At 35.8% G+C, this 16,565-nt stretch overlaps 1 protein-coding gene across 2 annotated transcripts in view; it reads right to left on the bottom strand.

Annotated features, from left to right (window-relative positions):
- LOC150100092 (scavenger receptor class B member 1-like) overlaps positions 1–16,565 on the bottom strand; it is a 219,697-nt gene that overhangs the window by 105,086 nt on the left and 98,046 nt on the right. For both annotated transcript variants that reach the window (XM_090402417.1, XM_090402418.1), the window contains exon 8: positions 14,982–15,031. In XM_090402417.1, coding sequence (XP_090258543.1) covers positions 14,982–15,031 — 50 coding nt within the window. The remainder of the gene's footprint in view (positions 1–14,981; positions 15,032–16,565) is intronic.

Raw genomic sequence — 16,565 nt, 5'->3', positions numbered from 1 at the left:
TGGAAACCTAAAGTACATTCGTATCACGGGTTAAGAATTATTATTATTATCCTAAAACTTTGTCATGCATGCATCTCATCATCCTTTGCCTTAAACACATTCAAATTCTCTACACACACTACACTCTCAGGCAAGACATTTCATTCATTGACAACTCTCCATGCAAAAAAACCTGGAGAACTAGAGAACTAGGACCTAGACAGGGTCAAGAGCCCGATGTGGAGTAGAGAAAAAAAGCACCAATCCAGGCAAAAATAATTTTTGTTATCAGATCAGGGCAAGTGCTAGGATCAAAAGAGTGGAAGCAGAAATCAAATCATGAAAATGAGGGTATAGAATCCTGAAGGCAATTCCAATTGGCATTGCTACAGTGCAACAGGACACAAGATCAAGAATTGCTAGGAGAAGGATGATCTATAGAAAAGGAGACATAAACAAGGTTATGGTCAGACTAACCAAGAGGAGGGCTAACATTGAAGGTGTATTTGTGTATTTAGAGAGAGCTAGTCAAGAAAAGGTCCAAGGTGCAGGGAGAACCAATGGGTACCATCTGCAATTCCAGTGAGCCAGTGAACAATCTATGCCAAATCACCACCAAGAGCAAACAGCCCAGTTCAGCTGGATCTACAGAGCCAAAGAAAGGAAGCCAGTCACAACTGTGAAAGACAAAATCACGAAGATGCAATAAGGAAATCCAAGGTGAGATGCCACTGAAGAGGATGTCAACTGAACCCAGGGATGAACAACAGGTTTGGCCTTAATGTCTGTAGGTGGTGGTGGTGCACATCATCGATATTAGAACCAAGATCTCAGATGCCAGTAAAGTCAAGTCTGATATGAAGATTTATATAATTTCACAATAAACAAATCAACTATAAAAGCATATTCTTTTCACTAATGTTTACTACTGTGTCATCAGAATTGACAACAGATATATTTCTCTGAAACATACAAATTAATTCAAATGAAATTCATATATCTTCTAGTATAGTAAGTCTGTAATGTTGCAATATCTGATTAAGAATTTCCAAACATCTTGCTGCTTCAGGCTTCGTTCCTATCAAGTGTATATTGTACAAGTGAATCACTTTTTGATTTTAATTAGTTTCTCATAGTGATGTTCAGTTCAATAAGGCATGGTTATGTGCTTCCAATTCATAATGTGAGCATGCACTTATCAAGCCAGTCTCTTTCTATATGGTTTTGTTCTGCATCGCTCATGATTTTAAGCAGATAAGTTTCACATACTCAGTTATTTTTCCAATATTTTTTGTGCATATGATTATAAAATATAGTAAAACCCCGAAGTTACGCGGTAGGTAGGACCAACAAAAATCGCGTAAGTCAAATTCACATGACTCTGGGTATAATTTTGCATGTAATTTATATATACAAACATACAAAATATTAGTTAATTGGGACCAAAGTTTACAGAAACACCTATATTTTTTAAGAAATACTGTATAATCATAATTGTAGTTTTTTGTACATCAAAAAAAAGAAAGTTATTTCGATGTCGATGGTTTCATAAAATCTAATAGATTCGTCAGACGGCATAATGTTTTTTTCTTGTCATGCAAAACTTCTTCATAGCTAGCCAATGATTTTTTTATTCCTTGCCTTGTGGCTACAATTCATTTCTTGTTAGAATCTATGTCCTCCAAAATCTGTAAATCTTTCTTAATTAAGCTGAGACCTTCTGTTAATTTTGCAATCGTCATGTGCTTTTCTGGTAGAACCGGATCTGAAGTTTCGGTCTCTTCAGTAGGCTTTGCTCAAGCATCTCTAAGCTTGCAAGTTCCTTGTTACGTGAGTCTAACAGCTCGCTAGCATCTTCACTGTCAACTTCTAAATCTAATTGCCTGGCAAGGTTGACAACTTCTTCTATTGCCTCAGATTATCTCTGATAATCCTTAGCATCTAAAACATTAAACTGTTTCCAAAACTCTTTAACAGACAGTTGCTCATTTTGCCTCATAGTTTCATTCAGACTTGCAAACGAACAGCATGTGTAGTATGCTTTGAATGTTTTGATAACTCCTTGGTCCATTGGTTGAAGTAGCTGGTTGTATTTGGAGACAAGAAAACAACTTTTACACGTGGATCAAAATCAATTAAAGTAGCAGGAAGGTGACTAGATGCATAATCAATAAAAATAGCATAACTTTAAACGGAATTTTTTTAAACTGGCAATAATGAGCATAACTTTAAACGGAATTTTTTTAAACTGGCAATAATGTTCAAACTTCAGGTATGAAGTGGTGACCAAACCAGTCTTCACCCAAGATTTAGAATTTGACTTCCAAATCACTAGCAAGCCAGCTTTAGATTTTTTAAGAGGTCTTGGATTTTCGGAGCGATAAATTAAGAGAGGTTTTAACTTGCAATCACCAGACGCATTTCCACCAAGAATTACTGTCAACCGGTTTTTGGAAGCCTTGAAGTCAGGAAACACTTTTTCTTCACGTGCGATGAAGGTTCTCTTAGGCATCTTTTCCAGAACAAGCAGGTCTCGTCTACATTAAATGTGGTTTGACTGCTATAGCTACGTTCCTCGATGATAGCCTTAAGTGTCTCAGGAAAAGAAGACGTAGCCTCTTTATCAGCGCTTGCTGCCTCTCCACTCTTCGCGATGCTGTGCAAGTTACAGCAATTTTTAAATTGGTTGAACCAACCATTACTGGCCACAAAATTTTCTTCTTTGGCTGCTTCTCCAGCTTCTACTTTTAGCCTCTCAAAAATCAGCTTGGCTACATATTTTCGTTTGATCAACTGGACAATTTTTTACTCTCACTTGATTATCACACCATAATTTAAGCATCGTTTCCATCTCACCAATAATCCCATGACATTTCAAGCATACCTCACAATATTGAAAAGCTAGTTGATGAGAAACAGAGCCAAATATCTCATTAATTACATTTTATGAGCTATTTAATTTCTTTTGATTTAAAAAATTATGTACATATATATATTGAAAATATTACTAATAAAAAGTAAATCAAATTAAAAGAAAAACTTTTCATCGTAAAGCTAAGTCAAAATAACGAATTCCACCACATAAATTAAAATTTTTTGATTAAAATTTTAATTTATGCTTGAATTCAATGATTGGGCATTTTTCACAGCAGCGAGAATTTTCTTTATCTTTTATGATTGTTCTTACTGTGAATTCCTGTAGGTAGAACTTCTTTACTAGCTCACAAATTTTTATTCCTCCTTCAAAATCCTTAATAATGTTGAGTTTTGTTTCCAAAGTCAATGTTTTTCTTTTCTTGCTAGCTGTAGAAGAATTGGACTTGCTTCTTTTGGACATTATTATTTTTTATGTGATAAAATTTTTTTATCAAGAACTTAACATTAAACAATCACAAGGACTATAAACACTGGAGAATGTGGCCGGAAAGATACGACTAGTGGTGAGGCGTGAAGCAGGATGGGAATATGCACATATAATAAACCATGTAACTCCGGATTCATGTAAGTCAGGGAGCATAAGTCGGGGTATTACTGTATATTTTGTTGTGAATGCCTACGTGGTGCACATACGCATTTAATAACTTTGCTTATTTCTTTCAAATGAAAAGTTATTGCACTTCTAAATTCAACACTGAATGTAAGCCAAGGAGCAAGCATAGTGTAATTCAAAAGCTAACAAAGTTCCACTTTCTCTTCCATCTTCTCTCCATCTGTAATTCTAATGTACTATAGGTCGAAAAATAGTAAATCTAATGTACATTTAAAGTAGAGTTCTGAAAGAATGCGTATTTTGAGATCGAGTCAAAGATTTTAATTTTACTTATTAAACACACTTTTCTTTTTCTATTCCATTCAATTTTAAAAAATATCAACAGAAACTCACTTTTTACTTAAGTGCCACACAAAATTTAGAATGAAGATGCTGGATTATCCAACATCATCATCAAATTCCTGCCATGTTCCCTCAAGGGGTATACAGGATATGACAGTACTACATTAAAAAAATTACATCATTACTAACTTTCTATCTACAATTTTCCTCCAAATCAGTCTGTTATTTGTCAAGACTCCAACCTTATCAGATCTTATATTTCTATCGTCTAAGGCACTTTGTACCATATCAATCCACCTATATCTTGGTCTTCCTCTGGGTCGTTTTGCTGCCAACCTGGCAGAGAACACTTGTTTTGCTAATCTTTCTTCGCCCATTCTGTTTAAGTCACCTGAGATTAGCTCTGCTAACGCATTCCTGGATGTTGACAATGTCAAGTTCTTTCCTAATACCCTTCTAACCCAGCTATCAGATCCATAAGTTAAAACTGGTTTGAACACTGTCTTGTATACAGCTAATTTAGTGTTCCGACTTTTCTCTCTTATTCCATATGAATTTATTCAATTGACTTCCTACCATACCAGCTTTGCTGATTCTGTTGTCTATTTCCATATTTAATTTACCATGTTCACTAAAAATCGTGCTTAAGTAGCTGAAATGTTTTACTTGTTCCACAGGTTCCCGTTCACAACGCAGTTGACATTTTCAACGATTCTACCTATTTTCATTGTTTTTGTCTTTTTAATGCTGACCTTTTTACCATATCTATTACAACAGTTATTCAATTTAGTCAGGGAATCTTGCAAACTTGTAGCAGATTTATTTAGAAGTATAACATTGTCTGTTTAAAGTGAAGAGCTGACATTAACATCTCCAATTTTGATATTGGTTTAATACCACTTTCCTTCATAATGTGATCCATATAGATAATAAATAACAGAGGCGATAATGTACATCCTTGTCTCACACCAGATTTAACATTAAACCATCTTCCTGTACTTCCTTCAATTCTAACTGCTGACTTACAACTCAAATAAAGACTAAGTATTGATTGATATAATGCCCCATTGACGCCATATAACTGTAGCATATTGAATAGCTTCTCTCTTGGCACCTTGTCATATGCCTTTTCCAAATCGACAAAACTTAAATACAGATCTGTGTTATATTCCTATGCTTTCTCGACTATTTGTCGTAAAGTGAAGATCTGATCCTGACAGCCTCTATTTGGCCTGAATCCAGCTTGTTCTTCACCAAGCTTTTCTTCCACAATTCTTCTCAACTGTTTCTCAAGTATGCTTGCATAGATCTTGCCAGGAACACTCAGTAGGGAAATACCTCTGTAATTCTCATTCAGTTTTATTTCCCTTTTTATATATGGGTACAATGAGAGCTGTACTCCAATCATCGGGAATTCGTTCCTCTGTCCAGGCTTTCTGAACTATGCAGTGCAGCCACTGTAAGACTGTTATACCACCATACTTCAGCATTTCTGGTTGAATATCATCTACTCCTGCTGCCTTTCCACATTTCAAGCCTTTGATGGCTTTTTCTACTTTAGGAATGGATATGTATTCTGACTGCATGCCTGGTCAGTGTTTTTTACCACTGTGCTGTCATCACTGCTTGTTTCATTTAGCAGTTTTTCAAAGTAATTACTCCATACTTCAAGGATATCTTTTTCTCCTGTTTTCATGTCACCTTTATTATCTGTAACTTCTTTTACAGCACTCTTTCCTCCATTTCTTCATCAACCTCCAGAATATTTTGCCACCTTCTTGATATTTATTTTCTATATTCTTGCCAAAGTCCTCCCATGACTTTTGCTTAGCTAGTTTTACACAGTGTTTAGCATTCTTGCACTTGTCTCTGTATTCTCTAAGAGCACAAGCTGACTTATTTGCCAAGAACTTTTGATATGCTTTCTTCTTTTCCTTCACTGCCTCTTTAACTTCCTGTGTCCACCATGGAGTTCTGATTTTTTTATCCTTGCAGACAACCTCATCACACGCCTCTCTGGCAGAATTAATCAATGTTTTCTTCAGAGTTTGCCATTGAATCTATAAGATTTCATTCCTGTTCTCAAACTCTTTCATTTTTTCTTCAATAATCTTTGTGTATTTTAGTCTACAGTTCACATCTGAGAGCTGCTCAACTTTTATTCGCTTTAAAACTTTCTTACATGTTATTCTTTTCAATATGAAATTCAATTTTATCCTCCTCAAGACTAAATAGTGATCACTTTCAATTTCAAATCCTCTGTACACTCTGGTGTCCTGCACCAGGGAGAATACATCACTATCAACAATAACATAGTCAATGATTATCCTTGGTGAAGGCTTGGCTGGATTATCCTTGGTGAAGAAATCACCAAAAATGAGTAAGAACAGTATCAAGCCTAGTGATTAGTGTATCTGCTCTCCCTACAGGCTGCAAATTAAAATTCTGTTGTGGGCATGGGTGTTTGCAATTGTCTTCAGATGGGAGATAAATTTCATTGTCTACCTAAAGACAATTGCAATTGGCTTGAACAAGTTCATGTTCACATAAACCCTCTAAAGCACGGTTTGTGGAATATGGAAATAAATAAAAATACAAAAAAGATATAAAATTAATGAAATAGGAAACAAATTCTTCAGCCACCCATGACACTAAAGTATTATAGGTTTACAACTTTTCAGGAGGTGGGAGTGCCACAAAAAAAAAAAAAAGGGGGGGGGGGGTTACCAGTTCAAAGTAGGAAGCACCTAGACAGTTTATACTTGTCACAATTTATGCTTATCTTAAATTGATGCTTAGGAGAGAAGAATGTTTATAAACTACTAAAGATTTGTCTTGCTTGAAAGATATGCTCAAACCTTATAAACAAGGAATTATTAAGCTATGGGACACACATATATGAGATGATAAAGAAAAAACAATCACTTATCATAATGCAGATCTGGAACAAAATTATAACATTTTAGATTATCTAAATAACATATTTCTTCATTCAGCCATCTCAGCCATCAAGGCAACATGAAAAGGGAAGATGGGATGGGAACTCAAAAATTAATCCTACAATGTACATTTATTTCAGAGAATAACAACATATGAGGAGGGGGGGGGGGGTGTTCTGATAAACACCTAGAACAAAAATGATATTAAAGCAACTGATATAATCACAAGAAAGAACATATTTTCAAACCTTTTAAGTCCCATGTTTCATTAAATTATAATAATCTGTTCTTTTTTTATAGGATAAATAAGAAGACATGTCAGATACCTCAATTCCTTCATGGTGATTATTACAACTTTAGGACTTGTGAGCTGTACTCTCAAGCCTTAAGTTGTCAATAGCACTGAACTCAACAAGAGGTAGAATTCTCAACTAGAATTCTTTCTGCTCTCTTTGAGGAATAAAAGGCTGCTAGTTGTGTAGGGTTATGATCAAACCAACTAATGCTATGAGGGTGGTGTATTATGGCTATTAACTGTTTGTATTCTTTTTGTTGCCAATTCGGAAGGATGAAAAACCAGATTTTCTGGGAAGGGGAAATTTCTTCTACCTTTTATGAGACCAGCTAATTCATCTGCAGGGAATAAAAGGCAGAAGATTTACATTACTAAGAAGGTATATAAACACACACACACACAATGTTGTTTTTTTATTATATTTTTAATGTGACTATCAGTCACAAAAGGTTGTAAACCTATACATTAGTACTGTGGGTGGGCTTAGGAGTCCCTGGTTCATTTTTATTAATTTTTTATATTTTTAATAAATTTAGTTTAATCCTTTATCCAAGTGTAAGCAAACAAAGTTTGCACCTTAAGTATCTTCAGGACTGAGGCAACTCGTAGTAAAGGTGGACCCAGTTCTCATCACTCCTTGTCTCAGTATCTCCCATAATGTAAAGCACATCTCCTTGCAGACATTAGTGATTCTTCCCTTAATGCAAAACAGTGAATGTTTTGCATTAAGGGAAGAATCACCACCCAGACCGGCTTTGACCTTTATTGAGGTCTTGTCAGTGGGAGGCAGACCCAGAAGTGGTGATACTAAGGCAGAAGCAATGGAGAGGTCATATTTAGTTATACGAGTTGCCAAAAGGTGTACCACCTTATTATTAAATTACTCTGGATTTAGAGAAAGTCTCATAGATACTTCAGGTGCAAACTTTGTTTGCTTACACTTGGATAAAGGATTAAACTAAATTTATTATAGTCTAACCAAGTGGAAAATAAACTTCCAATATCTTTCTCTAAATCCAGAGTAATTTAATAATAAAGTGGTATACCTTTTGGCAACTCGTATAAGTAAATATGACCTCTCCATTGCTTCTGCCTTAGTATTACCACTTCTGGGTCCGCCTCCCACTGGCGAGACCTCAATAAAGGTCGAAACCAGTCTGGGTAGTGGCCCTTTCCTTAATGCATAGCATTACACACCTTTACTACGAGTTGCCTCAGTCCTGAAGATACTTCAGGTGCAAACTTTGTTTACTTACACTTGTATAAAGGATTAAACTAAATTTTTATATTACATTTGTTACCTAGTCCAGAAACCCTTCTCTAGAAACTAAACATGAAACTTTTTCAAGTCACTTGAGGTCTCCAGTAAGCAATACAATTCATCTCCCACCAAAAAAACAATCATAATCATCCACACCTGTGGGATAAGAGCATGCATCCCGTTGGTTGGAAAATGGATATACTAACCACTAAACCAATTAATCATCATGTAATTAGGATTTATTTGACAACATGTACAACTAATCAAAGCCTGTCTAGAGCTCATATTAATGCATAACAGCTAAGTTGAGAAATTCAGAATGGACAGCATGAAGTCCATTTTTTTTACTAAACTTATCCATTAAAACTATATAAACAATAGATTAATGACCCAGATTAACTGACAATACCTGTGAAAGTGTTGATAGTATACATTATATTGCTGACTAATAGTGGAAACTATATTACAATGAATCTCAACTCATGTTTTTTCACTATAATAGTAGTCAGTATGGGACGACAATTCCCATAAAAATTTGAGCTGATATTTGTTGCCTACAGAGCAACCGCGATACAGAAATAAGTTTGATATCAGAACAGAAAACTTTGTAAGTGAATTGTATTATGTAAGTAAAAAAAAGAGTAAAATGGAGAGCTGTCAATATTATAATTTATACAGTTATCCATATTTTTATCTGTATAATACTGCACTCTTTGTCTGCAATTTTTCTGATAAAAAGAATCTTTTTTAGCTAGAGTAGAGACCAAACATTGAACTTCTTCAAGCTACTTAATCTTCTTCAATAATGACCATCATTACTGAATAAAGATAAAGGAAAAACTAAAAAAAAGTTTGAAAGTGACTGAGATATCGGTTGATAATGAACATCGGAAAGAAACTAAAACAATGATATTCAGAGAGAAGATAATGAAGCAAATAAAGATCAATGGACATGTGCTGGAAGAGGATAGGAGCTTCACATACTTAGAAAGCAACATTATTATCATCATCATCCTAAGACCCATAGAGCCACAGACTCACCTAGGTCCCTTTTACCATACATGCAGCTCATCATACTGTGCCTTAAACACATTCAAATTCTCTGCAGACACCATGCTCTCAGGCAATGCACATTCCAATCATTCACAACACTCCATGCAAAAAACCTGCATGAGCTTCAGCTTCCAGGAATTACCTCTTGTTATGCTCCCCAATCTCCCACCCTTTTATGAGAAACCTCTTCAACTTTAATCCTATAAACAGCCCTCACTAACTTGTATGTTTCTAGCATATCACCCCTCCTTCTCCTATCCACTAGACCAGTGGTTCTTAACTGCTGTTTCCCCGGAACACTGGTGTTCCGCAAGAAGTTCTGGAATTTGTCATTTTTAAATTAATTTGTCAGCACAAATTAATTTAATGATGGTTTAATTAATTATTAATTATTAATTAATTATTGATTAATAATAAAAATCAGCTAAATTACCAATTAATTATTAATTTATACATTACAAAATAACCAAGGTGTTCTGTGAAAATTTCAGGATTGGCGAAGTGTTCCGTAGTCGAAAAAAGTTTGAGAAACACTGCACTAGACTCTGCAAACTGCATTGTCTCCACCTTTCTTCATATTCAACATTCCAGAGATCATAAACTATTTTGGTCAATTGCCTCTAGACCCTTTCCAACATCTCTTTATCCTTTTGAAATCACCAGAACCAAATCTGTGTACAGTAGTCTATATGTGGCCTAATCAGAGCCTTATACAATAGAACCAGAATTTCCTTACTTCTACAAGTCAGTGTCCTCCGCATCATTGTCAGAATTCGTTGTGTTGTCCTCACAATTTTGGCAATGTGTTCTCTAAATTTCAGATCCCTTTCCATCATCACCCCAAGATCTTTTATTTCCTCCAATTCCAACAATATATCCCCACCAAGAGTAAATGCTACCTCCCATCTTTGTTTTCCAAATTTTAAAATCTTACATTTTGCAATAGTGAACTGGTATCTCCACTCCCATGCCCATTCACTCGGTCTATTCAAGCCTTCTTGTAAGGGTACAAGATCTGCTCTATTCCTCATAGTTTGTTCCAACTATGCATCATCTGCATATCCGCATTCAAATTTTCCCCAATACCATTAACATACAGGTTAAACAGCAATGGCCCTAAAACAGACCCCTGAGGCACACTACTAGTGACTGTCCTCTTCTGAGATATTGCTCCCCCATACACAAACTTGTTGATACGTATCAGATAGCCAATCTCCAATCCAATGCACTAGTTTAATATTTAACCCCATCTATTCTATGTTGAAAGTTTATTTTTCACTTGGTCAGACTATAATAAATTTAGTTTAATCCTTTATCCAAGTGTGTGCAAACAAAGTTTGTGCCTGAAAGTATCTTCAGGACTGAGGTAAAGTGGTACAACACCGGGCAACTCCTTGCAAAGGTGGAGCAAGCTATCAACACTCCTATCTCAGTATCTCCCATAACGCAAAACACATCTCCTTGTGGATATGTATAATGTTATGCATTAAGGGAAGAGCCACTACCCAGACTAGTTTCGACCTTTATTGAGGTCTCTTCAGTGGGAGCCAGGCCCAAGTAGAGATACCAAGGCAGAAGCATTGGAAAGGTCATCTCCTCCTATAGGAGCTGTCTTCAGGACTGGGGTAAAGTGGTACAACACCAGGCAACTACTTGCAAAGGTGTAGCAAGTAGTTGCCTGGTCCTATCTCAGTATCCTAAAGATACTTTCAGGTGCAAACTTTGTTTGCACACACTTGGATAAAGGATTAAACTAAATTTATTATAGTCTGACCAAGTGAAAAATAAACTTTCAACATCTTTCTCTAAATCCAGAGTAATTTAATAAAAAGGTGGCACACCGTTTGGCAGCTCCTATAGGAGGAGATGACCTTGTTAATGCTTTTGCCTTGATATCTCCACTTGGGCCTAGCTCCCACTGAAGAGAACCTCAATAAAGGTCGAAACTAGTCTGTGTAGTGGCCCTTCCCTTAATGCATAACATTATACATATCCGCAAGGAGATGTGTTTTGCATTATGGGAGATACTGAGATAGGGGTGTTGGTAGCTTGCTCCACCTTTGCAAGGAGTTGCCTGGTGTTGTACCACTTTACCCCAGTCCTGAAGATACTTTCAGGCGCAAACTTTGTTTGCACACACTTGGATAAAGGATTAAACTAAATTTATTATTACCCATCTATTCTAGTTTGACTTATCATGCGGTAATCTATCAAAGCCTTTGCAAAGTCAAGTATACTACTGTATATCCATATTCCACACCCAATGCTGTTGTCATCTTATTGTAATAAGTAAGTCGATTACTCATACATGACATCTCTTTAGCAAATCCATGCTATTAAAGATAATACCATTGTTGTCAACCCAATTCTAGATCCTGATTCCTACCAGCTTTTCCAACACCTGACACACAAAGTGATCTATAATTTGATGCTTGAATTGTCAACTCCTTTATGGAACGTGACCCAATGTAAGACTCATTAAACAAATATGTCAAGGTAGATGTCAACTTCCTGACACATTCCTTCAAAATACATGGTGATATATCATCAAGTCTCACAGCCTTCATAACATCAAGTTTGCTTAAATCCCCATATACCTTTTCCTCACTCACAATCAGTTTCTCCTCGTCATCCACTGCTCTCACAAACTTTCTATGATGTCGCATTCCCAAGGATGAAAAATCTTTATGAACTGCTCATTAAATATTTCAACTATATCCTCTCCAGCATTTGTTCTTATATTATTTTCTCCAATCAATGCCATCCTACCATGATCATTCTTATTTTTGCTGACTACAGCAAAGAAAGAACTTCCTAGGAATTTTTTCTTTTTGGCTTCATCAGCTAACTACTGCTCTTACTGAACTTTTGCTACCTTTACTGTCACCTCACTAACTGAGTCATATTCCTTGTCCGTTCTTTGTATTCCTCATGTAAATGATTATTAGCACTCCTCTTTTGTTGCCTCCATAATGCCCTTTTCTCTGTACTGTATGCTTAATCTCTTCATTCATCCATTTCACACTCTTATTTAATAAATTTAGTTTAATCCTTTATCCAAGTGTAAGAAAACAAAGTTTGCACTGAAAATATCTTCAGGACTGAGGTAAGGTGGTGCAACTCAGAGCAAAGGTGGACCAAGATCTCATCACTCCTTGTCTCAGTATCTCCCATAATGCAAAGCACATCTCCTTGCGGACATGTATACTGCTATGCATTAAGGGAAGGGCCACTGCCCAGACTGGTTTCGCCCTTTACTGAGGTCTCGTCAATGGGAGGCAGACCCAAACGTGGAGATACCAAGACAGAAGCAATAGGAGAGGTCATATTTACCTATACAAGTTGCCAACAGGTGTACCACCTTATTATTGAATTACTCTGGATTTAGAGAAAGATGTTGGAAGTTTATTTTGCACTTGGTTAGACTATAATAAATTTAGTTTAATCCTTTATCCAAGACAAGGGGTGATGAGCGCTTGGTCCACCTTTGTTCTGAGTTTCCTGGTGTTGCACCACCTTACCTCAGTCCTGAAGATATTTTCAGGCACAAACTTTGTTTGCTTACAATTGGATAAAGGATTAAACTAAATTTATTATAGTCTAACCAAGTGCAAAATAAACTTCCAACTACCTTATTTAATCTTCTGACCTTTAAAGAGACCTCCAGGGAATAAGGAAATGATCAAGGGAGGCCATATACTACAAGCACCAGCTATCATACTTATTCTTGAATTCATTCACACTGCTTGCACTAACAACATCCAATGACAACATGCACCACCCTATAATGGAAAAATCTAGCCCTCACTCCCCCTTCTTGGCAGCATTCATTCTCAGCTTCCAAGGAATTCGTTCTCTTGTCCTTTCCCCACCCTCCATAAATTGAAAAATTTCATCAATTGAAATCCTGTATGACCCTTTCTGAACATTTGTAAGTCTCAATCACATCACCCCCCCCACTCATTCTCCTGTTTGCTAGTGTCTGCAATCTACAAATTCTCAGTCTGTCTTCATAATCAGTATTCCCTAATCCTGATATAATTTTTAACTCTCCTTTGCACTTTCTCCAATATATCAGAATCACAACAGAAACCAAGAGATCAGACCTGCACACAATAGTTCAAATGAAGTCTTATAGAGGTCTTGTAAAAAAGCAATATGACATTCTTATCTTTACATATGAACGTTCGTTCAGCATTGCAATTATCTTTTGAGTTGTATTTGCAATCTTTGCTACATGGTCCCTGAACTTCAACTTCCTATCTACTAACACTCCAAGATCCCTAGCCTCATCAATTTCTTCTGGCATAATCCCACCAATATAATACAACATTGCATATATAATCACGCTGAAGTGAATGACTTTGCATTTACTGACATCCATTTTCCCATGCCCACAATTCCAGCTTATTCAAATCATTCTGCAAGTACTGCATATCAGCAGCATTCCTGATTACCCTACCTATCTTTGCATCATCAGCAAATAGCTGTATGTCGCTTGTATATCCTTCCCAATATCCCAAATATGATTAATGTACAGATTGAATAACAGTGGCCCAAGCACTGATCCTTGTGGTACACTACTAGTTACCTTAAATCTTGCAGACTCACAGCCCCCATATACCACTTTTTGATATCTGTCAGTCAGTCATGCTAATATTCTATAACACAAACATAGTAGACTGTTGTATTTTATAACAGCATGGTAGACTGTTGCATTAATTGGAGAATATGGTTCTATTCTATAAAACCATATTCTCCAATTAATGCAACAGTCTACCATGCTGTAGTCTGTCAAAAGCCTTAGCAAAATTGAAAAGTATCATGGTACTTTTCAATTTTGAAAAAAAAGCAATGATACCCTTGTCTAGTTCAATGGTGTCATTGCTATAGAATGTGAGAAAGTTGCTAAAACAAGATCTTCTCTTAGCAAATATCTACAATTCTCTTCATCTCACTCTGCATCTGCTTCATCTTCACCAACTCAGGTTTCAAATTTTGCTTCTTTTTTTCATCACTCACTCTTGCTATTTTATCCAATGCAACTCTTCACAGTCAACCCACTCTCCACCCTACTGTTAATTGAACTCTAGTTTTTCAACATAATTATTGTTCACTTTATCATTCATTTTACTGTTTTTTTTTTTTTTTAGCATCGTATAAATTATCGCCCACTTTATTGCCAATCAAACTCTTTTTCCTCACTATCATTTTCACACACTCTCTGAACATTTGCACAATCTTCAGCTGTTGTGTCAGATGATGCCATGTTCCCTAGTCATATTTAAACTATTTATTTTAGCGTGGATGGATGGCATAAACAGAAGGGAATGGAAGAAAATAGTGAAAACAGCTGACTCTCACTACAGCAAATATCATAAACCACTGAAAAGTTTAGGCCATACCCCAAATGTTCATTATTCTAAAGGAAATTTAAGACAGCAAATTATCCACTATAACAACTATTCCTATGATCCCTAAGAGATTGCTATAGTGAGAGTTAACTGCATTCATTAAATTTCTCAAGACTGATAAATATAAGCTTGATTTAATATCTATAACAAATGTTCTGTATCCATAAAAGTTCCTCTTAAAATATTTCAATAATTTCTTGTAACTTACTTGATCCATTAATCATATTGCACCTATCTCCATTCCAGAATGTAAGGTGGCTATTATAAATTTAAAAATTGTATTTTAATTGAGCACATAATAATAAGCAAAAATTCATTCAATTAAAATATTTACTGTGATGTGCATACAGAAAAAATATTGACATCTGCCGATTAGTTTTTCTTTTTTTAAATTTATTATACCACTTGTGTTGTATTTAAATGTCAACAAATAGAGCTGAAAACTCTTGTGATTAAAGTTAACTTTGTGTATGAGTATCTTACAATGGATGGAAATACTTAGTAAGGTCATATCACCTTACTATTTAATACTAAAGTGAAGACTGGAAGACTTCTAAGATAGTATAAGGAAGCTGATACACTCACAATCACATTTTATATTTAGATAGAAATTACAGATAGAAATAGTTGGGCTACTAAAGGACTGTCGGTGCATAATATACAGCTTCACACAGTCAAGTCAACCCCACCTTCCCATGGTGTAGCCTGTTTGCAGAAAAGAAACACTGGTATCCAACAAGTATAGCTGCTTCTGCAAAAGGTATACCTTTCTAGATGGAGCAAATGCTAAAATGGACTAAGTGATAGATGTCTCCTCACCCTGTGAAACACTACTTTGCTTATTATAGGCTTGAAGTGGTTTATTGTCATATTTGGTCTTCATAGCAAAGGTTCTTCCCATATGCAATGTGAGTGATACCTTGTAAGGACATGGCAATACACTGTAAGGATCCAGACCCTCCACCATTTAAGGATAGCAGTAACAGTTCTGCAGACCAGCCACTAGATAATACATGGAACAAAATGTGATAGTAATGAATTTGGAGGCTTCCCAATCAGCTAATGAAAAATCCTGCTGCTATTTACGCTGCAAGTAGCCGTAGGGAACTGTAGAAGTTAGGTGTGGATGGGGAATCAGTTCCCTCTATGTGGGCAGTATGTCTAAGTCTTTCATCTACTACTGTATGCCCCTACTTGGTCTCTTCCCCATACACAACTAAACATAACTGAGTGAAATATGATTTTACTGCAGATAACAAAAAATCTCCTGCAAAAACAAAGAAGCAATAAAAATCAAACCAAAAAAATTCCAAAAACTCAATCAAAAAATCCTATAAACATTAATAATTCTTACAAAAAAAAAGTTTCCATTTAGCCAACATTCACAGCCTAGACAGCAATATAAACAATGTGTCAATTATCGTCAAAACCAGACTTACAGGGCTACGAAAAGTCCAAGAATTTAAATAGTATGTGCAAAAACCAGTTGTAGTATGGCCTTCCATTGCTATAAGGGACAAGCAGTACCTTTTGTGAATCACTATACCAACAGCCAGCAAGCTGAGAAGCTGTATTCTTGGGTTATGTGCATTTTTGTAACATCGTGTTTTATTGGTTCACTAAATTTCTTCTCCAACTGAAATTGAAGATTTTAAGAAGCAAAGAATCTGCATAAAATTTTGTTTCAACCTAAAAAAACTTGCAGAAATCCAGTGAATGCTTAAGGAAACATTGCAAAACTCACCATGGCTGAAAAAAGCATGCCAAGTTCACAGCAATATCAAGTCAATGT

The sequence above is a fragment of the Typopeltis vanoorti genome, chromosome 13 (assembly GCF_054136105.1).
Source record: "Typopeltis vanoorti isolate ZY-2024b chromosome 13, IOZ_Tvanoo_1.0, whole genome shotgun sequence".
In the NCBI taxonomy this organism is placed as follows: Eukaryota; Metazoa; Arthropoda; class Arachnida; order Uropygi; family Thelyphonidae; genus Typopeltis; species Typopeltis vanoorti.
The sequence above is the reverse complement of the archived record's forward strand: the minus strand, read 5'-3'. Positions and strand labels throughout refer to the sequence as shown.